Source organism: Hemitrygon akajei, chromosome 11, assembly GCF_048418815.1.
Source record: "Hemitrygon akajei chromosome 11, sHemAka1.3, whole genome shotgun sequence".
NCBI lineage: Eukaryota > Metazoa > Chordata > Chondrichthyes > Myliobatiformes > Dasyatidae > Hemitrygon > Hemitrygon akajei.
The window spans coordinates 43,531,835-43,557,251 of NC_133134.1; the positions used below are offsets into that span (position 1 = coordinate 43,531,835).

The 25,417-nt window shown below is 45.7% G+C and overlaps 1 protein-coding gene, 2 long non-coding RNA genes and 1 other non-coding gene across 8 annotated transcripts in view; 2 read left to right on the forward strand and 2 right to left on the reverse strand.

Annotated features, from left to right (window-relative positions):
- LOC140735548 (uncharacterized) overlaps positions 1 to 25,417 on the reverse strand; it is a 72,864-nt gene that overhangs the window by 8,525 nt on the left and 38,922 nt on the right. The window lies entirely within an intron of this gene.
- LOC140736318 (uncharacterized) lies at positions 12,667 to 16,656 on the reverse strand. The gene is made up of 6 exons (XM_073062324.1): positions 16,448 to 16,656; positions 14,161 to 14,278; positions 13,947 to 14,036; positions 13,744 to 13,851; positions 13,473 to 13,646; positions 12,667 to 12,906 (listed from the first exon to the last, which is right to left on the reverse strand). Exons 1-6 carry the CDS (start codon positions 16,654 to 16,656, stop codon positions 12,682 to 12,684), a joined length of 924 nt encoding a protein of 307 aa, XP_072918425.1. The 3' UTR covers positions 12,667 to 12,681.
- LOC140735544 (uncharacterized) lies at positions 21,927 to 25,013 on the forward strand. The gene is made up of 2 exons (XR_012100772.1): positions 21,927 to 22,061; positions 24,393 to 25,013. It is a non-coding gene; the product is annotated as an uncharacterized lncRNA (long non-coding RNA).
- Positions 22,612 to 22,741, forward strand: LOC140736419 (small nucleolar RNA ACA64). Its single transcript, XR_012100952.1, has one exon. It is a non-coding gene; the product is annotated as a small nucleolar RNA ACA64 (small nucleolar RNA).

The window sequence follows — 25,417 nt, forward strand, 5'->3', positions numbered from 1 at the left end:
AATCTTGTCAGGCGCTTCTGCATTCCTGCTTATCAGACATAATTAAATCACATTTGTTTTCTGCACTGACTTTTAACCTCTTCCAAGCCCACGCACATCTTAATTTACTTCAACTCTCACAGTATTGATTATTATTATAGATAGATAGATAGATAGATAGATAGATAGATACTTTATTCATCCCCATGGGGAAATACAACTTTTTTTCCAATGTCCCATACACTTGTTGTAGCAAAACTAATTACATACAATACTTAACTCAGTAAAAAAATATGATATGCATCTAAATCACTATCTCAAAAAGCATTAATAATAGCTTTTAAAAAGTTCTTAAGTCCTGGCGGTTGAATTGTAAAGCCTAATGGCATTGGGGAGTATTGACCTCTTCATCCTGTCTGAGGAGCATTCATGTTTACCGATGTTAAACTCTCCAGTACTTTGCCCACGACAGAGCCCACCTTCCTTGCCAGCTTATTAAGACGTTATTATACCCGCACTTTTAGATTTAGTATTGATGACATATATTATTTGTATATTTGCATTGATATTATTTTTGTGTATTTTTACTAATACTGTTAACAATAGTATCATCAGACTTCAATGGACCTCTCTATCTTTGCTGGTAAGTGACCCAGTTACGGGGTTCGTAACAAAGGGTAATGTTGGTAGGTTTAGCTGTTGAATGCCCTTTGGTCAACTTTCTCTCTTTGGGTGGGTTTCTTCTTTTCTATCAGCTGTTTGGTACTCTTAGCTTCATTTGTTGCTTGGTTACTTTATCTTAAAGCTCATTGTTTGTACTTAATATATACTCCAGTGGTTTTTATTCTAACTTCTCTTTTAAGTAATGTTTAAAATGGACCATACTATTAATTTACTTAGTTTTAATGTGAAAAGATTAAACCATCCTGTGAAACATAATAAGATATTTAATTATATTAAGAAATTACATGTCTCAATTTTTTTTTACAAGAAACAAATGTTCGTAAATGTGATAATTTATGTCTTTTCAGCCGTTGGAAGGACATTGTTTCATTCCTCCTTTCAGGCTAAGGCCAGAGGAGTTTCGATTCTTATAGACAATTCAGTTTCTTTCGTTCAACATAATGTAGTGTCTGATACCAATGGGCGTTTTGTTATAGTCTCAGGGAAATAAGATAATAAATTAATGGTTTTTGTTAATTTGTATGCCCCAAATATTAATGATCCAGGTTTTTTTTTAATGCTTTTTTTTCACTTTTACCAGATTTAAGTCTGTATTCTCTGGTTTTAGGAGGAGACTGTTGTCTAGACCCTGTTTTAGATCGCTCATCTTTAAAACGATTAACTCTTAGTAGATCTGCCTCCTTTATCGAATCTTTTCTAATGAGATGTGATATTGTTGATATTTGACACTTTTATCACCCAACAGATAAACAGATAAACATTTTTTTCTCATGTCCATCATACGTATTCCAGGATTGATTTTTTTTTTGTTGATAGTCAATTGATTCCATTGGTACGATCCTGTGAATATAAAGAAATTGCTGTTTCAGATCATGCTCCTGTGTTTTTATCTTTAAATCTTCCAGATGTCTCCCAAATAAACAGATCCTGGCGTTTTAATCCAACTCTGTTATCTGATAAGGATTTTTTAAAATCTTTGGAGAGACAAATTACTCTTTTTTTTAAGAGAATACGCTAGAAAAGACTTCTAGTCTTACTTTATGGATTGCTTTTAAGGCTTACATTAGAGAACAAATTACCGTAGATGTCGGATTATAAGCCGCTACTTTTTTCCCATGCTTTGAACAGCATTGAACATAGCGGCTTATAATAAGGTGCGGCTAATAGAAAGTTTTTTCCCATGCCGCCAAAACATTTTGCCTCGTAACAGTAGACCAATAAAATTGATGAGTAGTTCACAGAGGTCCAATGAAATTGTACGATAAATCAAGCGCACTTCACAAATTATTGTAAATCAGCCATTTGTACTCACCCTCATCAACATGGAAAACACTCGAAGAAAAGCATATGATGCAGCTTTTAAGTTAAAGGCAATCAATCTGGCGGTTGAACAAGGAAATCGAGCTGCTGCGCGTAATCTTGGCATACATGAATCGATGGTGAGACGGTGGAGATTTAATTTGGGACTGCCGCTTCAGGTCAGGAATGGCTCACGTGATATTAGACAGCAGTACAAGGGAGGGAGGGAGCGAAACTGAGGATTCCGCTGCACCGAAACTGCTAGCGATTCAGTAAACAAAAAAACAGTAAAACTCGTGTGTGAATGGTATCGGGCCAATAAGGACACAAGTGTCCGATGTTACCAAATACCGGTAGGTATAACAAAGTTTAGCCTTACCAAATATGTGTAGCGAGGGTTTGGTTTGGGGGAAAAAGGAGTATAAATAAGAGCAGAATGTAAGGGGAAGGCAAAACGCGTTCTGCAATAAAGCCACGCTGCACTGTAATCCGGTGTTGGTTGTCTCTCTTCCAAAACGAACACAGGGCAGAATTTGAAGCCCAACACGTGTAATATCTTTCTGTGTAAATATCTCATATTACAAGCGGCCGAAAATTCGGTGCGCCGAAAATCCGGTCCGCCGGAAATCCAGTGCACCGAAAATCCGGTCCGCCGGAAATCCAGTGCGCCGAAAATCCGTTCCGCCTGAAATTCGGTGCGGCCTAAAATCCGATGCGGCCTGTATAATAAAAAAAATGATTTTATTTCTAAAATTAGAGCCAGCGGCTTTTAATCAGGTGCGCTCTGTAGTCCGGAATCTACGGTATTTCTTTTACCGTAAGTGTTAAGAAAAAAGCTAATAAGGAGAGAATTGAATTAGCCAATCAGTTGAAACAATTAGACCAAAAATATGCTTTGGCTCCAGATCCTGTTTTATATAAAAGACGTGTTGAAATTAAAACTAAATATGATCTGCTTTTAATTTATCCAATTGAAACTCAACTTTTAAAAGATATAAGTCAGTTTTATGCTCATGGAGATAAAATCGGTAAACTATCGGCTAACCAATTAAAGACCTTTATAAATAAACGACAAATTAAAGATATTTGTAAAGCTAACGGTGATAAAACATCTGATCATTTAGAAATAAACACTTTTAGAGAATTCTAAACTTTATAGTTCTGATCCTCCTAAAGATAATACTGTAATGAATAATCTCTTAGATTGACTAAACATTCCTACACTTTCTGATGATAATCAAAAATTGCTGGATCAACCCATTACTTATGAGGAAATTGCCGAGGTTGTTCACTCTTTGCACTCGGGGAAGGCTCTGAGTCCTGATGGATTTTCTGGAGAGTTTTATAAGTCATTTTCCTCTTTACTTATACCTCACTTATGTTCAGTCCTTTCGGGCTCTTTTAAATTAGGTAGGTTGCCACAATCTTTTTATGAAGCCTCTATTTTGCTTATTCTTAAAAAGAATAAGGATCCAGCTGAATGTTCTTCTTATAGATCAATTTTATTACTTAATGTTGATACTAAAATTTTATCTAAAATTTTGGCTCGTAGGACTGAAAATATTTTGCCATCCATTACTTCTGATGAAAGACTGGATTTATCAAAAATCGATACTCCCACTTTAATATTCATCATTTATTGAATGTTATTTATTCTCCTTCTAAAGAGATATTGGAATGTGTGATATCCTTAGATGCTAAGAAAGCCTTTGATCGGGTTGAATGGAATTATTTATTTAAAACTTTAGAAATATTTAACTTTGGGCCCGATTTTATTCAATGGATTAAATTACTTTATCTATCTCCCTCCGCTCAGATACTTACTAACTCTCAGAATTCTAAACCATTTAAACTTCAATGTGGAACTAGATTGACAAGGTTGTCCTTTGCTTTTAGATGTGGTCTTAAAACCTTTAGCTATTGCTTTCCAGGAATCACTGGTATTTTAAGGAGGAGTATTACCCATAAAGTTTTGCTTTATGCTGATGACCTTTTGCTCTACATTTCTAATATGGAGTCTTCTTTACCTTCCGTACTTTCTTTACTCTCCTGCTTTAGTCAGTTTTCAGGATATAAACTTAACTTTCATAAGAGTGAACTTTTTCCTTTGAATAATTTGGTATTTGTTAATACTAACCTTCCTTTTAAAATTGTAAGAAATTAATTTACTTATTTGGGCGTAACAATTATTAGGAGTTATAAATTCCTTTTTAAAGTAAATTTTTTTACACTTCCGAATTATGTTAAGAAGGCACTATCAAATTGGTCACCCCTCTCTGTCACGCGGTGGGGACAAGGGTGCTGGGAGAGGACCTACAAGCAGGACACAAACACATCTTTCTTATGTACAATAAAATAGCGTTTATTACTCGCTACACAGAAGATCGGGAAATCGAGGACAAAGAGGAACACGAACCTCGGACTAGGGGACTAGGGACTTGGATCGCCGTGGGCCTGGGAACTGGGATCACTGCGGCCATGACTTGGACAGCGGGAACATGGACAGCCGCGGACCTTGGACTTGGACCCTGGGGAACATGGACAGCCACGGACCTTGGACTTGGACCCTGGGGAACATGGACAGCCGCAGACCTTGGACTTGGACAGGGGGAACATGGACAGCCGCAGACCTTGGACTTGGACAGAGGGAACATGGACAGCTGCGGACCTTGGACTTGGACGGGGGAACATGGACAGCCGCAGACCTTGGACTTGGACAGGGGGAACATGGACAGCCGCAGATCTTGGACTTGGACAGGAGGAACATGGACAGCCGCAGACCTTGGACTTGGACAGGGGGAACATGGACAGCCGCAGACCTTGGACTTGGACAGGGGGAACATGGACAGCCGCGGACCTTGGACTTGGACAGGGGGAACATGGACAGCCGCAGACCTTGGACTTGGACAGGGGGAACATGGACAGCCGCAGACCTTGGACTTGGACAGGGGGAACATGGACAGCCGCAGACCTTGGACTTGGAAAGGGGGAACATGGACAGCCGCAGACCTTGGACTTGGAAAGGGGGAACATGGACAGCCGCGGACCTTGGACTTGGACAGGGGGAACATGGACAGCCGCAGACCTTGGACTTGGAAAGGGGGAACATGGACAGCCGCAGACCTTGGACTTGGAAAGGGGGAACATGGACAGCCGCAGATCTTGGACTTGGAAAGGGGGAACATGGACAGCTGCGGACCCTGGACTAGGAAACTAGGACCTTGATTCACCGCAGCCAGAAACGTGGACACCAAAACACGGGACAAGGAATCTTGAACCAGGACTCATCCTTCAGATCAGGCATCGTGCCAGGACTCTTCTTCGGGGGGTAGACACAGACACTGGGCATGACATCGAGCCAGAACTCCACCTTCAACTCAGGCACCGAGCCGGGACTCTTCTAGGGGTAGACATGGCCAAGGGGCATGAACGTCGAGTCAGGACTCCGCCTGTTTTGTATGAAACCACACCTGATGTGGTAACCGCAGGAAGGTTAAATATCTCAGTCCCAGGTTGAGCATTTGCAATGTCAGACTCCCCGCCGCCAGAGGAATTCTGTTTCTTTGACTTCACCATTGGGGAAGTATTTTCCAGTTTAGTGAAGAACGCTGGTGAATAGCTTATGTTTCCTGGTGATCTCGAGTCACTCCTTGCAGCAGAATCTGGGGCACAACCTCTTCGCGCAAGCAACGGCATCGGAAGCCATTCATTACTTGGGGGCAGCCTCTGTTCAATAGGCTCTGCTTCCCTTTGCCTTCGCTGAGGAGCCTGGACTACACTCTGGCGCAGGAAGGCGAATTGCTGGTACTCCGATGCGGGCTGGATGACTCTGGCTTGTCGTAGCGGCGGCGACTTGCGAAGGCTTCTCAACACTCTCACCCCGAATGGCTAAAGCCAAGAGCTTATAAGCTGCCGGTTCGGGTCGAGGGTAGATTACCTTGACTGCCGAGCTCAAGGGACGCGTGAAACTGAATTAGAAGGGAACAAGGAATCAATGGTCCGGATCACAACCTAACTAAATTTAAAGGGGAACCGATCCGGACCATGACACTCTCTTTATCGTTCATTGGCTAAATTAATTCTATTAAAATGAATATTTTGCCTAAATGTTTGTATTTATTTCAGGCCGTACCAATTTTTATTCCTAATTCCTTTTTTGATTCTCTGGATTCTATTATATCTTCTTATATATGGAAAAATAAAATTTCTCAATTAAATAAATTTCAAAAAGCTAAAAAGGATAGAGGTTTAGCCTTACCCAATTTTAGGTTTTATTACTGGGCAGTCAATATACAGAATCTTACGTTTTGGTTATATTTTATTAATCAAGAGGACTGTCGGGTCTGGGTTTCTTTAGAAGCTAATTCTGTTCATCAATTTTCTATCATTTCTCTTCTCGGATCCTCAATTCCTGTATCTTTAAGTAATTTAACTGATAATTTTGTAGTTAAACTCACTTTGAGGATTTGGGAACAATTTAGAAAATATTTTGGTTTACTGAGTTTTTCACGTTCATCCTGTTTTTTCTAACTGTTTTTTTAAAACCTTCTATGATATAGTTTTTAAAGAGCAGAATAGATTGAGTATTAAATGTTTTCAGGATTTGTTTGTTGAAGATAGTCTCTCTTCATTTGAACAACTGTCAGTTAAATATAGCCTACCCAAAACCCACTTTTTTCGATATTTACAAATTAGAGACTTTTTGTGTTCTCAAGTACATACATTCCCTGAAAGTCTAGATAAGAATTTACTTGATACAATTCTTAATTTGAAACCCTTCCATAATGGATCTATATCTAATATTTATGGTATGTTGTTGGGAATGAGAAATATTCCTTTAGACAAAATTAAAAATCTCTGGGAACAAGATTTACAAAAGAACATCTGCAGGCATCCTGGCCTCTGCAAGAGACTAGCAGCTGTTGGTGGACTTCGAATGGCAGCTGAAGTTCCCCAACCATATCGCAGCCACCACCCTGCAAACCAGACATTGTCCTTGTGTCTGAGTCTACCAAGCATGTGGTGCTGCTGGAGCTGACAGTCCCATGGGAAAATTGCTTGGAAGAGGCCCTTAAAAGGAAGCTCTCCAAGTATGCAGGACTGGTCAGCAACTGCCAGCAGGCTGGGTGGAGAGCGAGGTGTCTCCCAGAGGAGGCTGGATGTAGGGGATTCACAGCCTGTACCTTAGCCAGAGCCTACAGCAATTTGGGCATCGAGGGACAGAGGAAGAGGAGGCCATCCGCAATACCACCGATGTGGCAGAGAGGGCCTCAAGATGGCTGTGGCTCAAGAGAGGGGAGCCATGGAGTCATGTGTAGCTAGCCATCTGTACACAAGTTGGGGTCTAATCAGCCCAGGCTGGGTCACCTGGAGGAGGGTGTGTGATGTTGAAAGACCCGAAACACCCGATGATTCCAGGAACATCACTGAAGATGTGTCCAGAGGCATCAGTAGATGTATGTACACAGCAACAGATTCCAATTTCTGAGGATACTTGGAATGACATTTTTTAATTGGTTAATACCTCATTGTTATGTGCCTGTCATTCCCTTTTACAATTTAAAGTGGTTCACAGGGCCCACGTAACTAAAGATAAGCTATCTTGTTTTTATTCTGATATATCTCCCTATTGTGATAGATGTAACAATGGAGAAGCTTAACTAATTCATATGTTTTGGACTTTTCAGAGTCTTGAAAAATATTGGAAGGAAGTACTTCAAACTTTCTCGGTGCTTTTTAAAGGTAAATTTTAAACCTAATACTTTGACAGCCTTATTTGGTATTGTTGGAGAAAATAATATTATTTTGGAGACACATGATTTGCACAGTTTGGCTTTTATTTCTCTTATAGCCAGGAGGGCATTGTTGCTTAAGTGGAAGGATGCCACTCTGCCTACTCATTGGTTACATGATGTTATGTCATGTTTAAATTAAGAGAAGATTCGCTGTTCAATTTCTGAACCTAGACAAGAATTTTTAACATTGTGGGGACTTTTTTTTGAATTAATTCAAAATCTTTGATTTGCTATTAAGCACAGATGTTGGCTAATAATATGTTTTACTATACGATAAGGATTTTTTCCTTTTCTTTTTTTTAACCAAACAGCTGTTTTTTTCTAGTAGTGGGTTTAGATTTTTTGTATAATTAAATTATCTCTTTTCAATATTATGTTTAAGTTTAATTTTTTGTTATGGGGTAATGAGACTATAATTGTAATTCCAATATATTGTAATCAATATATATTATATATCCTACTGTACTCTGTATTCTTTTATGTAAGAAATCAATAAAATATTGAAAAAGAAAAGCTCTGCATATAAAGGTAAAATATATACTATATACTAAGACAAACATTTGACTAACTGATGCTAACTAAGAACTGTATGTACCTGTTCCAACTTACCTACAAATTCAACTTAAAGACAGACTTAGAAACAGATCTCGTTCGTAACCCAGGGACTGTCTGTATACCAGCACCACATGGGGCAGGGATCATGATGCACCATCAATAACTCTTGGAGACGGGAGGCGAATGACAGGCTTTTATTAGCAGCAAGAGACCACGACACAACATCCTGGAGACTGAGGGAGGAGCAGTGCCTCCAATCGCCTTTATACAGGGGTCTGTGGGAGGAGCCACAGGAGCAGTCAGCAGAGGGGCGTGTCCAGACAGGTATACGTACTTTACCACATTCACCCCTCCTTTGTTTTAAAAGAGAGTCCCCATGGGGCGAAGTTAATAACAAGTATATTTACAGGTTAAGTCTATCAGGTGGTCGAATCTGTCGCTGCGATCTACATAGCACCAGCTGTGATTGCACCGGTGATGGTGGTTGTGCTGGCTCTGGCCTGACTTGAGGTGCCAGCCCACTAGGCGTCAGTAATCCCTCATGTGTGTGCGAGGCACCCGGTATGGGAGTGTCGTGAGGATTCTGTGTAGGGCTTGGTGTGCGTGGTGTCTGGTGGGTATACACCTCGGTGGGTACGGGGTTCATAGTCACCATGGAGTGTTCTTGGTAGGAGTCTGGTGCTCCTGCGGGCGCCAGGTCGCGGATGGAGACCGTGTCCTCCCGTCCATCAGGTAAGACCACGTAGGCATACTGGGGGTTTGCATGAAGTAGGTGAACCATCTCGACCATCGGGGAGTATTTATTGCTCCTCGCATGTTTCCAGAGCAGCACTGGCCCTGGGGATGTCAGCCAAGCCGGTAGGGTCGTCCCAGTGGCAGATTTCCTGGGAAAAGAAAAGAGTCGCTCATGAGGGGTGGTATTGGTGGACGTGCATAACAGGGAGCAGATGGAGTGGAGCGCCTCTGGGAGGACCTTCTGCCAGCGAGAGACCAGCAATCCCTTTGACCTAAGGGCTAAGAGTGTGGCCTTCCACATAGTGGCATTCTCCCTCTCCACCTGTCCATTTCCCCAGGGATTATAGCTCATGGTCCTACTAGTAGCAATGCCCCTAGCCAGCAGGTATTGGCGCAGCTCGTCACTCATAAAGGAGGACCCTCTATCACTGTGGATATAGCAGGGATATCCAAACAGAGTGAAGAGCTGGCGCAGGGCTTTTATGACGGATGTGGCAGTGGTATCAGGGCAGGGGATGGCAAAGGGGAACCGCGAGTACTCGTCAATTATGTTGAGAAAGTAGACATTGCAGTTGGTGGAGGGAAGGGGGCCCTTAAAGTCGACACTCAGTCACTCAAAGGGGCGGGCGGCCATGATAAGTTGTGCCTTTTCAGGACGGTAGAAGTGCGGTTTGCACTCAGTGCAGACTTGGCAGTCCCTGGTCATCGTCATGATGTCCTCAAGGGAGTAAGGCAGGTTCCGGGCTTTCATGAAATGGTAAAGTCAGGAGACCCCTGGGCGGCAAAGATGTGCATGGAGGGCGTATAGCTGGTCGAGCTGTGTGCTGGCACATGCTTCCCGGGATAGGGCATCAGGGGGCTCATTGAGCCTTCCAGGCCGGTACAGGATATCATAGTTGTAGGTGGAGAGTTCCATTCTCCACCGCAAAATTTTATCATTTTTGATTTTGCCCCGCTGTTGGTTGCTAAACATGAATGCAACTGAGCGCTGGTCAGTCAGCAAGGTGAACCTTTTGCCGGGGAGATAGTGCCTCCAGTGCCTAATAGCTTCCACTATGGCCTGGGCTCCTTTCTCCACCGCGGAGTGCCGAATTTCAGGGCCTTGAAGGGTATGAGAGAAGAATGCTACCGGCCTTCCTGCCTGATTGAGGGTAGCAGCCAGCGCGAAATCGGAGGCGTCATTCTCTACTTGGAAGGGAATGGTCTCGTCCACCGCATGCATCGTTGCTTTGGCAATGTCCCCTTTAATGTGGCTGAAGGCTGCACGGACCTCGGCTGAGAGGGGAAATGTGGTAGACTTGACCAGGGGGCGGGCCTTGTCTGCGTAATGAGGGATCCATTGGGCGTAATAGGAAAGGAAGCCCAGGCACTGTTTGAGGGCTCTGAGGGTGGTGGGAAGAGGGAGTTCCAACAGGGGGTGCATACGGTCGGGGTCAGGGCCAATGACCCCGTTCTCCACGACATACCCAAGGACAGCGAGTCGGGTGGTTCCAAACACACACTTATCCCTGTTATAGGTGAGGTTAAAAGCTTTGGCCCCTTGGAAAAATCGTTGGAGGTTGGTGTTGTGATCCTGCCAGTCGTGACCGCAGATGGTGATGTTATCCAGATATGGGAACGGGACCTTCAGTTGGCACTGGTCCACCATCCGGTCCATTTCCCTCTGGAAGACAGAGACACCATTTGTGACACCAAAGGGGACGCGCAGGAAGTGATAGAGCCTGCCACCTGCCTCGAAGGCGGTGTAGGGGCGGTCCTCCGGGCGGATGGGGAGCTGATGGTAAGCGGATTTCAGGTCTATGGTCGAGTACACCTTGTACTGAGCTATCTGATTGACCATATCCGTGATGCGGGGTAGGGGGTACGTGTCAAGCTGCGTGAACCTATTGATGGTCTGACTATAGTCCACAACCATCCTATTTTTCTGCCCAGTCCGAACAACAACCACCTGGGACTGCCAAGGGCTTGTGCTTGGCTCGATGATCCCCTCCCTGAGCAGCCGCTGCACCTCCGACTTAATGAAGGCCCTGTCCCCCGCGCTGTACCTCCTGCTTTTAGTTACCAGTCGGGGGTCAGGTTGGCGAACAGCGGTGGGGGAGGGATCTTGAGGGTGGAGAGGCCGCAAGTGGTGTCAGTAGCATGGCTGTTGGCATGGTGCTGGGTGGGATGTGTGGGTCGGTGCGTGTGTGTGTGGTCAGTAGCAGGGTATATGACAAGCCCCACAAAACTGAGGATTTCTGACAGTGATTGGTGGGAGGGGTCCACATACTCCATTGTCACACTTTTCAGGTGGCTCTGGAAGTCGAGCCCCAACAGCACAGGGGCACACAGTTGAGGCATGACCAGTAGCGCAAAGTCCCGATATTCTGTGCCCTGCACCACCAATGTCACTATACAACCCCCCCGGATGTCTGTGGAATGCAATCCAGAAGGCATGGTGACCCTCTGGCTTACCGGCTGTGTCACGAGTCCGCAGCGTTGCACCGTGTCCAGGTGAATAAAACTCTCAGTGCTGCCCGTGTCAAACAGGCAGCTAGTCCTGTGCCCCTCCACCAGGATGTCCATCATTGACCTTGCAAGCTGGTGTGGAGTGCTTTGGTCGAGGGTCACGGAGGCCACAGTTGAATCGCCGTCTTGTTGCCCGGTAAGCACCCGTGGGTCGGAGGCTGGGCGAGGTGGCGCTGACAAAGATGGCCACCCCCATGCCTCGCACCAGGCGGGCAGGCAAGATGGCGGCGACCAAGATGCCAAGACCAAGACCAAGACCCCCATGCCTCGCACGCGGCGCTGCTCTACCCCGCTCGTGGTTTAGACTTACAGGCCTTGGCGAAGTGGCCCTTCTTTCCGCAGCTGGAGCAGGTAGCTTCTCGGGCCGGGCAGCGTTTTCGGGGGTGCTTTTCGAGTCCGCAGAAGTAACACTGTGCAGACTTGCGACTGGCAGCAGCCGTGGTCAATTCGCCGGCGGGTGGCGGGGAGTTCGTGGACTCGCGAGTGGCAGTAGCCGAGGTCGATTCGCCGGTGGGTTGCGGGGTCTGCAGCGTCAATGGGACCGGCAGGAGATCGCGCGGCTGGACAGCGTTAGCGTTGTGCAGAGCAGCCTCCAGCATGTCGGCCAGCTCGATCGCCGAGCGTAAGGTAAGATCGGTGTTTTCCAGCAGCCGCTGGCGCACGTACACTGACCTGATCCCCGTAACGAAGGCGTCTCGTACCAGGAGCTCCACATGCTGTTCCACCGTCAGTCCCCTGCAGTTGCAGGCCTGCATGAGTGTCTGTAGGGCTCGGACAAACTCAGCGCTCGACTCTCCAGCCCGCTGCCGCCGTGTCGCCAAGCGATGTCTTGCGTAGACGGTGTTCACCGGCCACAGGTACTGTCTTTTGAGGGCGTCCAGTGCCCCTTGGTAGGTCGGCAGGTCCCTGATCAGGGAGTATACCCACGGACTGACTCTGGAGAGGAGAATTCTGTGCATGATAGCAGGCTCAGTCACGGGAATCTCTTACAGGTACGATTGGAAGCATGCAAGCCAGAGTTCAAAGGCAATGGCTGCTTCTGGAGATTGAGGGTCAATGTCCAATTTGTCTGGTCGTAAAATGCTCTCCATGTTTTACAATTGCTGCTAATAAAATTGATGCACCATCAATCACTCTCGGAGACGGGAGGCGAACGATAGGCTTTTATTACAAGCAAGAGACCACGACACAACATCCTGGAGACTGAGGGAGGAGCAGTGCCTCCAATCGCCTTTATACAGGGGTCTGTGGGGGAGCCACAGGAGCAGTCAGCAGAGGGGCATGTCCAGACAGGTATACGTAGTTTACCACAGATCAGGCGAACCAAAACTGAACCACATTGGCCTGTCATCTGTAGAGAATATATTTAACAAGTAACATTTTAAAATGCACTCTTAAAATGCATACACATTAAAATATTGGCAGGGACTGAATCAAAAAAAGCTAGAATGGTGGCCTTTCTACATAAAGAACTGGCATTAAACCAAGTTATGCAAAGTTTTGTTCAGACTACAATGAAAATGATGAGCAATATGCCTGTAATATAGCGTACAAAAAATACAATGGCTCTGGACAGAGGGCTGCATAAAAATAATATGCAGGTAATGCTGCTTAACATTACACTATGAGACATGTCAGGTTGATAATTATCTTTCCATAACAGATTATCATTCCTTTGCTCTGTCCTAAAGAAGAAAGTATATGCAACTCTCTTAATGGTAGAACAGCCACTTGGATCCATACGTACCCCTTAATTTACCCCTATACATACATTTAACGCAGCCAAAATACCAATTGTCTGAATTAATTATTTATGTTGTGCCAGATATTTGCTAAATCACTGTCTTCACAGAACCACAAATATAACTGAAACCTTACTACGTTAAATGAAGAATGCTTATCAGTACATGAACTTGCCTTGCAAGGTACAGTATGCGGTTTTTCAATTTTGTTACCCCAGTAACCACGTCGTACAGGAATGATTGACAGTTTTGCCAGAATGATAGCCCCTCGAATGGCAGTAGCTACTTCTTTTGAACATTTGACTCCCAATCCAACATGGCCATTATAGTCTCCAATAGCAACAAAAGCCTGAAAATTTCAAAAAGGAAATTTAAAATTTACTTTTCAAACAAGTAACATAATTCACTTTGTACAATAGTAGTGATCTAGAAACAAAAACCCTTACCTTGAACCTTGTGCGCTGGCCAGCACGGGTTTGCTTCTGCACAGGCATGATCTTGAGAACTTCATCCTTCAAGGCTGAACCCAGGAAGAAGTCAATGATTTCAGACTCCTATACAAAAAAAAGCTTTAAACTCAGGACAATGTTTCACATGAGGAATTATAAAAACATATCATAGTAAGAATATTAAATCGTCAGTACTTTACCTTAATAGGAAGGGAGAAAAGGTAAATTTCTTCCAGAGTCTTGATCTTCATATCTTTCACCAAGCACCCAAGCTTTGTTACTGGCACCCACTGTGGAGATTTAAGGAACATATTACAACACTAACGCCACAACAAGAGTTTGCGTATATACACAAAAAAAGTCAAGAATTATTTCATTTACTCAATTGTGAATCTTACTTCTTTTTAGCTTTACCACCACATGCATGCCAGCCTCAACCACGACCCCTACCACGGCCTCGACCACGCCCACGGCCGCCAGTACCAAACCCACCACGAAATCCTCCTCTACCACCGGCGTCTTCCGCCATTTGCTGTAAAGCAAAAATTAAATCACAGGATGTAGTAGAAACACATTCAGATTTCAAAAGCAGAGTAAAATCTACATTCTAGGCAGATCTACATCAATAATTGCCCACAATAATAAACCAATTAATATCCATCATTACATAAATAAAGTTGTTTTAGTACAGCATTCCCTGATCTTATTATAAATCACATCCTGGTATGTCACTATCAAATCATCTTCCATTATTACAAAATTCTAGTTACTATTCCTTCATTTTTATGTTTCTCACTAAAGAAATAGATTCAAAGCTCCAAGTCTCTAAAGGAGTGTCTCTATGGTTGATGTGTACAGTAAAAAAAAGGTTAGAATTTTCAGTCACCAATGGATGAAGTACTGGCCTACTACTAATGGACCTCAAAGATTTTAATGAAATCACTTTAAAAACTATTTGCCTGTGTCACTATTCTATCATTGACAACAGCAGTCAATTTGCTCACTGAAAATTCCCACTCGTTACAATATAAATACACAACCAAGCTGGTTGTTTCATCAATTATTTTTTTAACAAGATATACCGGTACTTTATTCAGAACTAAAATTATTTACAATAAACCATTTGATGACTCTGAATCCTTTACAGACATTTACCATTACATTCTATACATTTCCACACTTTCAGCCACTCAGGTGGCACTCTGTTGGTTCATCTTTACACATCATTGTTGAGGGGTATACTCCCTGCCACCCAACACCTCCCACTCCCGCAAGAGAAGAACCCTAAACTGTGGTCCTTCCCCACCAGGCCCTTGCGGTGGCTGCACCAATTTCCAGTGCGTTCCTCAGTATGTACTCCTGCAGCCGAGAATGTGCCAGTCAGCAGCATTCTCCCACGGTCATCTCCATGTGCTGGTAGACCATCAAGTTTTGGGCCAACCAAAGAGCGTCTTTGACCGAGTTGATGATCTGCCAGCAGCACCGGATGTTGGTCTCCGTGTGCGTCCCCGGGAACAGCCCGTAGATCAGAGAGTCCTCTGTTACGCAGCTGCTGGGGATGAATCTCGACACTGTCCCTTCCATCCTTCCCCACACCTTCTCCATGAATCCACAGTGTGCAGAGGTGGGTCACTGACTCCTCCTCACTGCAGTCCTCCTGTGGGCAGCAGGATGTGGAGACAATGTCCGGGGCATACAGGAGGGATCTGACAGGGAGGGCCCCTCTCACTGCCAGCCAGGCAAGGTCTTGGTGTGTCATGGTCCGGTCCGTGAAATCCACATTCCAGTTCATGGTCCAGTCCAAGTTCCTTATTCCAGGTTTTCTGGTTTTCCCCAGTTTCTGTTGAGGCAGCTGATTCTCGTTTGGGCTGGCTTCATAAATAGCTTCAGGATTCAGCCTCTGGCTACTGGATTGTTCCTGTCCGTATCCCTTCTCTTCACCTTCCTCCTCCTGCTGGAGCCTCGCCTCGCTTCGCCTGGAGACTTGCCTTCACTGTTGTCAAGTTCTACCACCAGAGCAAGATAAGGAACTGTCTTTCGTTGTTTTGAACTGCCTCTGTGTCCATGCCTTTGCTAGGTAGGTCTGGCTGTCTGCTGCTACCTTGTGTTGGGAACTGTCTTGTCATATTCTGCATAATGAGACCCAGCCCTACATCCTGTACCCAAGGAGGGGTCCCGGCTTTGTGTTCTGTGCATGAGTCCCAGCCCTATGTCCTGTTTCCAAGGAGGAGTCCTGGCTCCGTGTTCCATGTTCCTGTCTCTCCCTTGACCAAATCAAGGCTTTGGGGTCTCATCCAGTCCTAGCCACGTCCAAGAACCTTGTCCTGTCCTAGCCACGGCTTTGTGTTCTCGTCTTGTCCTTGCCTAGTTCTGGAGTCCGAGCCCGAGTCAAGATCCAGGTTCTGGGTCCTTGTCCAGTCTCTGGCTTGGACAGACTCCTAGGCCCAGGCTCCTAGTTCCCAGTTCCATGTCCTGGTTCTGCTATCCTAGTCAACTCCTAGCCCAGGCCCGAAATCCTTGTCTTGTCCAGGGCCTGTGTCATGTCCAGTCTCCTTTCTTCCCCACTTTCCTTGCTTCCTTCTCACACCTAGTCCTGTCCTGGTAGTTCAGTGTCTGTGTCTTGCATTTGGGTCCGCTCCCAACGCCCCCCCCCCTTATGACACGGTGCCTGTTGGTGAGGTCTGGTGATGAGGCATTTTGCCAGATGAACTGGACGGTCTGCTCAGAGAACCACCCCACCGTGTCCATCACATCCTTCTCCTGCAGTGCCTGCAGGACATTACGTGCCAACCACTGCCTGATGGTCCTGTGGTCAAAGGCGTTGTTCTTGAAGAACTTCTCCATGAATGACAGGTAGTGCAGCAAGGACCAGCTGACTGGGGTGTTGCGTGGGAATGGAGCCAGACCCATCCTTCGTAGCCTGGGTGACATGTAGAATCTGGGCACATAGTGGTACTCGGTGCCCACATATTTGGGTTCCACACACAACCTGATGCAGCCTCACACGAAGCTGGCAATCAGGACGAGGGCGACATTAGGAATGTTTTTGCCCCCAACATCCAGGGACTTGTGCACAGTGGCCCGTCTGACCCTCTCCATCTTGGATCCCCAGACGAATCTGAAGATGGCTCGGGTGATTTCCGAGCTGGAGGAGTGGGAGACTGGCCACACCTGTGCCAAGTACAGCAGTCCTGAGAGCACCTCACACCTGATGACCAGGTTCTTGCCCGTTATCGATAGGGAGCACCCTCCCCACCATCCCAATTTCTGCTTTACTTTGCCACCTGCTCCAACCAATTCTTATTGCACGCTATGCTCCCCCCGCCCTTCCCCAAACCAGATCCCCAACATCTTCACGTGATCAGACCTGATGGTGAAGGGGACACTGGATCGGTCGGGCCAGTTGCCGAAGAGCATGGCTTCACTCTTCGTGCGGTTGACCCTGGCCCTCGACACCTGTTCGAACTGTTCGCAGATGCCGATCAGCCTGCGAACTGACTTCGGATCAGAGCAGAAGATGGTGATGTCGTCCATGTACAGGGAGGTTTTCACTTGGGTCCCTCCATTGCCGGGCAGCGTCACCCCTCTTATACCCTCATCCCTGCTGATGGCTTTGGCAAAGGGTTCTATGCAGCACACAAACAAGACTGGAGAGAGGGCAGCCCTGCCTGACTGCAGACCTGATGGGGAAGCTCTCTGTTTCCCACCCGTTGACCTGGACTATGCTGCAGATGTCTGTGTAGAACAGTTTGATCCAATTCCTGATTCCCTCCCCAAATCCCATTTTGGAGAGTACATCCGCCATGTACGTGTGCAATATCCTGTCGAAGGCATTCTCCTGGTCCAAGCTGACCAGGCAGGCGTACACCCCCCTGTCCTGCACGTAGGCGATGGCGTCCCTCAGCAGCGCAAGGCTGTCCAAGATCTTCCTGCCCAGTACAGCACAGGTTTGGTCCAGGTGGATCACTTGTCCCAGAGAAGACTTAACCCGGTTGGCGATAGCCTTGGACAGGATATTGTAGTCCACATTCAGGAGTGATATGGGTCTCCAATTCCTGAAGTCCTCCCTTTCCCCCTTCTGCTTGTAGATGAGGGTGATGGTGCCCTTCCGCATGGATTCTGACATGCTGCCTGCCAGGAGCGTAGCGTTGTACACTTCCAGCAGGTCGGGGCCCATCCGGTTCCACAGAGCCGAATACAACTCGACCGGTAAGCCGTCGCTTCCGGGAGTCCTACCCGACTCAAAGGAACGGACGGAGCCAGTCAGCTCGTCCAGGGTCAGTGGCTGCTCCAGACTCTCCCGCTTGCCGTCGTCTAAGACCTGCGTGATAGACGACAGGAAGCTGCGGGAGGCTGTGGAGCCTGTGGCCTTTTCTCCGTACAGACCGGCATAGAAGGACCTGCAGATCCTCAGTATGTCTGTCTGCGAGGACGCGACTGAGCCGTCCTCTTCCTTAAGGTTGTGGATCTCAGAGCTCCCCCGTGCACCTTCTGGAAGAAGAAGCATGAGCAATGTTTGGACCCTTGATCGGAAGATGATCTTGGAGGATTCGGCAGTGAAGTGCTAGGCTTGCCAGCCCTTCACCTCCCGCAGTTCCTCCCTGACATCCACCCCCGACTGCAGAAGGAGGAGTTGCTGCAACTCTGTTTGGAGTTTACGCAGTTCCCTCTGCCCCTGCCTTGCTCTCTGGATGCCCTTGCGGATGAAGAACCTCTTGATGTTCTCTTTGGTGGCTTCCCACCAGAGAACCAGGGAATCAAAGAAGGATTTCAAGGTTCTCCAACCTGTGTATTCCTTCTCTAGTTCCTCGATGTTCTCTGGGGTCAGCAGCTTGACGTTCAGCTTCCACGTCCCCCTGCCTGCCTTCCGGTCCTTCCATAAGTGACAGGTGGCTCACAGAAAGCAGTGGTCAGTGAAGAACACCGGCATGACGTCGGTGGATCTGACCGTGAGGAAGTCGATCTGGGAGCGGGCCCAGCCGTCCGGTCATGTCCAGGTGGCTTGCGGCTGCACTCCACCTGTGTGGGTGCCAAAGGCGATGTGTAGCTTTCCTGTCTTAACCATTTCCATCAGGAGTCTGGAGGTACTGTCCAGCCTGCCGTCAGATCGTCCAGCCGCATCAATGGTGCAGTTGAAGTTTCCGGATGGAACGTCACCAGCAGTGGTGGGAGTTGCTCGAGGACGGCCAGCCGCTTGCTCCGCACGGGGGAGGCGTACACGTTGATCAGCCAGAGCGGAGTGCCCCAATATTTGACGTCTGCTACCAGGAGGCGCCCCGCAACCACCTCTTTGAATTGGGTGACTGAGAAGTTGCCTCCCCGCAGCAGAACCCCCAGGTCAGAAGCGCGACAATCGTTGCCCCCCGACCACAACGACAAACCCCGGGTCCACCAACGTGACCACCTCTGGTAGTTGCGGAGGTGTGGCAGTCCGCACTCCTGAAGGAAGGTCATGTTGGCCTTTACAGTGTCCCGGTACTGGAGCGTGCTGACGCATCGCCCAGTACTCTTCAAACTGCGCACAGTCAAGCATGCCAGTTCAAGGTCCACCATCATTTAAAGTTCTTTATTTCGGCTGCTCGCCATCCTTACCTTTGCAGTCCTGAGTCTTCATGCCCACCACCCTTGTGAAGTCTTTAACCTTCTGTGGGCTCAGGTACTGTGGGTAATCCTCCCCCAGATGTGGCAGTTCTGGTTCTGAGCCTGGGAGCTTGTTGTCTCCTGGGGCTGCTTCCCCTTCTGGTTGCGGGGCACCAGACGTGGCTCTGCTCCTGGATTCCTGGAGCTGGGGGTCTCTGCTGCTCTTCGCCTCCTGTACTTGTACTTGGGGGGGATGGCCAGCAGACTTTCTCTGTTACCGGAGGCTCTGTGGTCCCCTGCCCTTTTCTTTGGGTTCTCCTGTTGCCCCCCCCTGTCGTTTGGCCAGAGCCTTTGGGTGCTTTTTGCATTTGCCCACGATGCTCCAGCCTTCTTACCCCTCCTCCTTGTCCTGTGGTGGGTTCTGGAGGGTCTGCGAGGGGGTGGGGGCTCTCGGGGTGGCTGCGCCTTCTTCCCTGGTGGTGTCTTCCATTGTGTCAGGTGCCACCTCTGCAGGGGTGGCGGGTACATCCAAACCTGCCGGGGCCCTTTCAGTGCCAGCACCTCCCCTGGTCGCCTGTGCGTAGGTGCCAGCACGTCCCGGACAGGCCCTGTACAGGTGGCCAGCCTGTCTGGAGAGATTGAAGGACTTGGCCTGTGTACAGTCCTTAGTAAGGTGACCCTCTGTTTTACAGTTCTTGCACATCACAACCCTGCACTGGGCTGCGATGTGCCCCGTTGCAGCACACCCTGGGTTGCCTGGCATACACCATGAAGCCTCAGTTCCCCCCATGAAGACCAAGGGGGGTGGATGACGCAGCTGTGAGAGTTCACCCTCAGCTTCACCTTGACCTGCCACTTGCTGGTCCAGATCCTCAGGCTGTCCATCACGTCCAGACTACTTCCTACGCTCTCCACATACCGAGCGAGGAATGTAAGGACGTCCACCACTGGCACGTATGGATTAAACGTCTGAACCGTTCCCGCTGGGTAATGGCGGCAAAGAGGGACTGTGCTCTCAGCAGCAACAACGGCGCTTTGCTCCCCTTCTCCCGAAAATGCCGGTATAACTCCTGCCACCCTGCGGCATGCCGGAAGGTGACATCCAAGAAGCCGGTGAAGTCCTGCACTCAGTCTATGTCCTCGGCCGAAAATCTGCAGCACCCTATTAAGACCTTCTCTCTGGTGAAGCCGATGCCCTTGTTGTGGTCCCACACTGTCAGCCTGGCAGTGTTTCCGAATCCCAGACCTCGAACCGATGTGCTGATCTCTGCTGCCATCCTCTTCACCGCTGTCTTCGCTGGACGGGGGTGTTAGACTGGGAACCACTCAGCATTAGGATCGACCCCTGCATCAGCATGAAATCTTCCCCTCCACCTTCCGATCGCCGTGAGTTCCCGAACAGATACTACACTTTTGATCTTGGCCAAAAGGTCAATTGTCCCCCAACAACCTACTTACGTGATAATTTTCCACAGCGGCCAAACTTCTTCTTCTTGTGTTGTTTTATGGTGGTTGGCAAACCAGCTTTAAGGTGCATTACCGCCACCTACTAGACTGGAGTGTGGACCATTTGCTAAACAGGAGGAATGAAAAGGATTGCATTCCCTAAATTCTAAATAATAAACCAGTGTCTTTCAGATACTTCATGATATAGGTATGTATTTCTCTTGAAATCCCACTTAAAATGTCTTCTATACCCACAGCAGTTTTTTTTTTTGTTTATCTTATCATCTTCACTCTTTCTCTTTGGTACCGCTTACATTTTATCAATACATGTTCAACTGCTTCTGGTTGATTACAATATTCACACAACCCAGTTGGATGTTACCCTATTTTGTGTGATGTGTAACCAATTCTTAAACTACTCATGATCACTTCTATCTTTCTATGCCCGCCTGATACTCTTTGGTATCTGATTTGCCTTTGTATTTCGTACAGTTGTCTCCCTGTTTCACTCTCATCCTAGTGCTTCTGCCATGTCCCCTCAATATGTCTTTTTATAATGCTTTTGACCTACGCTTTGATTAGAGGGATCTGGACCTCTGTTATAGACAATTTGAGTGATTGTTTAGCTATGATATCCACTTTTTCATTACCCTCCACACCACAATGAGCAGGAACCCAAAGGAAGCATACTTCTACCCCATTTATGGTCAGTGTATATAACTTGCATAGAATCTCCAGTAAAATATCCTGTCTACTTTCCGATTTTCTTGATTTGATAGAGGTTGATGCAGACAAACTGTCTGAACAGATTACAGCCTTTTTGACATTATTTTCTTCTATCCAAGATAATGCACTCAATATTGACATTAATTCTGTTGTATACACTGATAAAATGGTTTGATGTTCTTTTCCTGATACTAGTTCTGCAATGAAGAACGTAGACTGCAATACCTGTGTGGCCAGAACTAGGGCCTTTTGATCCATCCGTAAATATTACAAGTTCGTTTCTAAAATGCTGGTCTATATATTCTTAAACTAACAGTTCAATTCCACAGTCAAACCGAACTGCCTATGGAAATTTACGCGATCTCGCGAGATTAACAAACCGAGATTAACCGGCCCAGATGGGACGTGAAGGCCCGGACCGAGCATGAAGCAATTGATCGGCCTTAAACAAGCTGGTATTTGTGGGTTATTCAGTGTCGGGGGCGGGGGAAGAGACGACATTGAGGCGGTATAAATCGGTAGCGCAGCGGTACTGCGGCCTTTTGTGTCCCAGAGTGAGGAAGGTGAGTGTCTGATAATTCACAGTATAAAGCTACACATTGTAGTGGTTATTTAGCAATGCACTCTGTTATCGAAAACGCTTGTTTGCAGTATCAGGTGCTGCGCAAAAAACATTAAACACGTTAAACTACAAAATAGATAATGCTGAATGATCATCACCAACGGTTCAAAATTTGATCGTGGGGGAGAATTTTTTTTTACTAAATCGTTTTTAAGGCCACAATGTAAGTGTTTGCACCTGTTGAGCTTTAATTAAAGAAATCTATTCTGTTTGTTAGCTATCTCCTATGTCGTGAAGGGTTCATTTTACGGCAAAGGCGTTGTTTAAAGGTACGGAGTATTGTTATCAATAGTGCAGCACAAAACGAAGTAGTGGCCATGAACTTTGGAAATCTGATAGTGTGGTGGTGGTGGTGGGGGGGGGGGACTGTTTATAATTGTTGAGTGTGGGCATCTCCCCAATGGTAGAGAGAAGAGGGCACATCCCTGATGATGAGGGTTATTGCTGCAGTCATTGTTTATAGTCGGGTGGCTTGCCAGTTCGAGTGTGGCATACTCTGAAAGTTAACAACAGCATTATCTATTGTTGTTGGTAAGATAAGTGTGCCAAAATTAACTGGTATGCTAAGCTTATTGCCCACTGTTCTTATTTGTGGCTGATAAAACCCGCATACCAATAAATGGACATCAAGGAACGGATGTTGAAAAATCAAAATGTTAAAACCCAAGTAATGTGTTGATAGGGAAATTGCTTAATATATTGGATTAACAACTTCTATCAGAATTGACAAAAATGTTTTGCATAATTGGCAGCACAGAAAAAGTCCTTTTGATCTATTGCTGATCAAATATCCTTCACTCCATCTGAATTTCTGAACACTATCCTGGTTGTGGGCCTAATTTTCTCTTGGACATCCAGCCCTATTCATGCCCCACAGTACTGTTCTTTTGCATACAGCCACTTGGTTCCTGGCTTTGACAGTTAACAACTGGCTTTAAGTCATACAATCTTAGTCTGAACTGGAGTGTGGGTCAGGATATCTGAATCCTATATGTTTATTTGAATCAAATTCTATATTTTAAAAAACCTGTATTCTTTAAAAACTGTACTATAATCTTGAGATCCTTTCTGCAAAATACTGTTAGTGTTCTATTCTATAGTAACTTTAAAATCAAGCATCCTCGTGATTATATTGCAAACTATCAGTACATACTCAACTGTTGATTACAGTACCTGCACTTGTCATTGATGTTTATTGGAAACAACATACTAATTAACCCAACACAAAATACTGGAGGAACTCAGCAGGTCAGGCAGCATCCATGGAAATGAACAGATAATCGACATTTGACTATTCATTTCCATAGATGCTGCCTGACCGGAGTTCTTCCAGTATTTTGTGTGTTGCTTTGGATTTCCAGCAAATACAGACTTTCTTGTGTTTTTTTTATGCACCCAAACCTCAAACTCAATATTAACCCTCTCCCATATTTCTCAACCATCCCACTTCTTTCTGGATATTATAAATATGTCTTCCTGTTCTCTCTTAATTCCTTTGTTTTATCAACACTTTTTTATTTCACTTTTAATGATTTTCAATTCTCCTTTGCTAATTTATCTGCTTGCTTCGTTTTCTCCATGCCCTGTAGGTTTACCCAGTATGTTAATGCAAGCTGTGTTCTCTGTACCAGAGGTGTGGCTCTTCACTCCACCTGTATTACTGCCACTAGTGTTGACCTTATTGCACTGTCCCACACCAGGTTAGATTATCTGCTCACCTTTAAAGTGCAATTGTTAATTCCACACTTGAAAAAAATTCACAATTTTGCAGCTTGTGCTTTGTTCTTGCTGCCCTTATTCATAGCTTCTGTGCTCTTTCCAACTGCACCCATTAATTTGACTGGGTGGTCTCTTGGAATTTCAAAGACCTGAGCCTTGCACTATTAGAAACAAGTGTCCTTTGTCCTTCCACCCTCTGTAACTTTATTTTCTCTTCCCAGAGTCATGTTACCTTTGTTCTGATTTTCCTTGAGCTGTTGAGCACTTGTATTACACTTCTTGTTCAGTAGTTTAAATTGGTTTATTGTCACATTTGCTGTTGGATGCGATCTATACAGGTAAGTCCATGGCATAATTACACTAAATTAGTACAAAGGAAAAGCAATAACGGTGCTGATTAGTGTTGTGATTACAAAGTGCAGTGCAGGTAAATAAGGTGCAAAGTTATACAGGTCATCTGAACTCTGGATTCCATTGTACACAAGGTCTGATTAATTGTTAAATTGTAATTTGAAGAGAAGTACTTAACTTATTTTTTTCATTCTTGTTACAGGTCTGAAGTTTAGTGGATTGACGTGTGCTCATTGTTTGCACAGGAGCATCACCACACTCAGTGGCTAATTTGTTAGGTACATCTTCTAATGGTCAAGAGGTACAGTTCTGACCAAACGGCAGCATGGAGAAGAAATGTGATCTAAGTGACTTTGAACGTGGAATGATTATTGGTGCCAGGCTGAGCGGTCTGAGCATCTCAAAAACTGCTGATCTCCTGGGCTTTTCACGCACAACAGTCTCTAAAGTTTATAAAGAATGGTGCGAAAAACAGAAAACCTCCTTTGAGCGGCAGTTCTGTGGGTGAAAATGCCTTGTTCATGAGGTCTGGAGATTGGCCAGACTAGTTCAAGCAGATGGAAAGGCAACAGTAACTCAAATAGCTGTTCCCACAGTGATGTGCAGAAGGGTATCTCTGAACATGCAACATGAATCTTGAAGTGGATGGATTACAGCAGCAGAAGACTGCACTGGGTTCCACACCTGAGTGGATATTGAAACAATATATTTACCATTCCTGAAATGTATAATGCTCTTAAAACTAAATTAGAGACTCGTACTGAGATTAGATGAAATATGTTAGCTGTTAGAAGTGAAATAAAACAATAGTGGAAATGTTGAATAGCTTGATGTTTTAGCCATTATTCTTTCAATTGAGCTCTATCTTTTGACCACATTGGAAAACAACCTTGAATTAACACTTTCATTGCTGCTGATTTTCTGACTAATGTGGAAAGGAACGATTACACTTTGTCTTGATGATCCATTTGTCCCTCTGTTCTGAAAAACTTTAATATATAAAGAACTGTTCATAGTCTGAGGAAAGGTGTTTCAGATCTAAATTGAGTGTTGCTTGACCATAATGTTTCTGATCATTTTGTGCTTAATTTCAAATATTAGGCACTTAAAGGTTTTTTTTTGCTTTGTACTAATGCAATGGAATGCTTGACAATCACAATGATTTTGCTATAGCTTGAGAATGAAATAAAACCTTGGTTCTTGACAGTTGAAAGCCAAGTGCCTAAA

Bases quoted from the DNA above. Each gene is read 5' to 3' on its own strand.
- LOC140736318 (XM_073062324.1), bottom strand. From the start codon at position 16,656: ATGGGTCTGGCTCCATTCCCACGCAACACCCCAGTCAGCTGGTCCTTG. The intron at 14,037-14,160 runs GTAAAGCTAAAA...AAATCTCCACAG, and splicing joins AGGCTGGCATGCATGTGGTG to TGGGTGCCAGTAACAAAGCT. The intron at 12,907-13,472 runs GCAAGTTCATGT...TATTCTCTACAG, and splicing joins CGCATACTGTACCTTGCAAG to ATGACAGGCCAATGTGGTTC.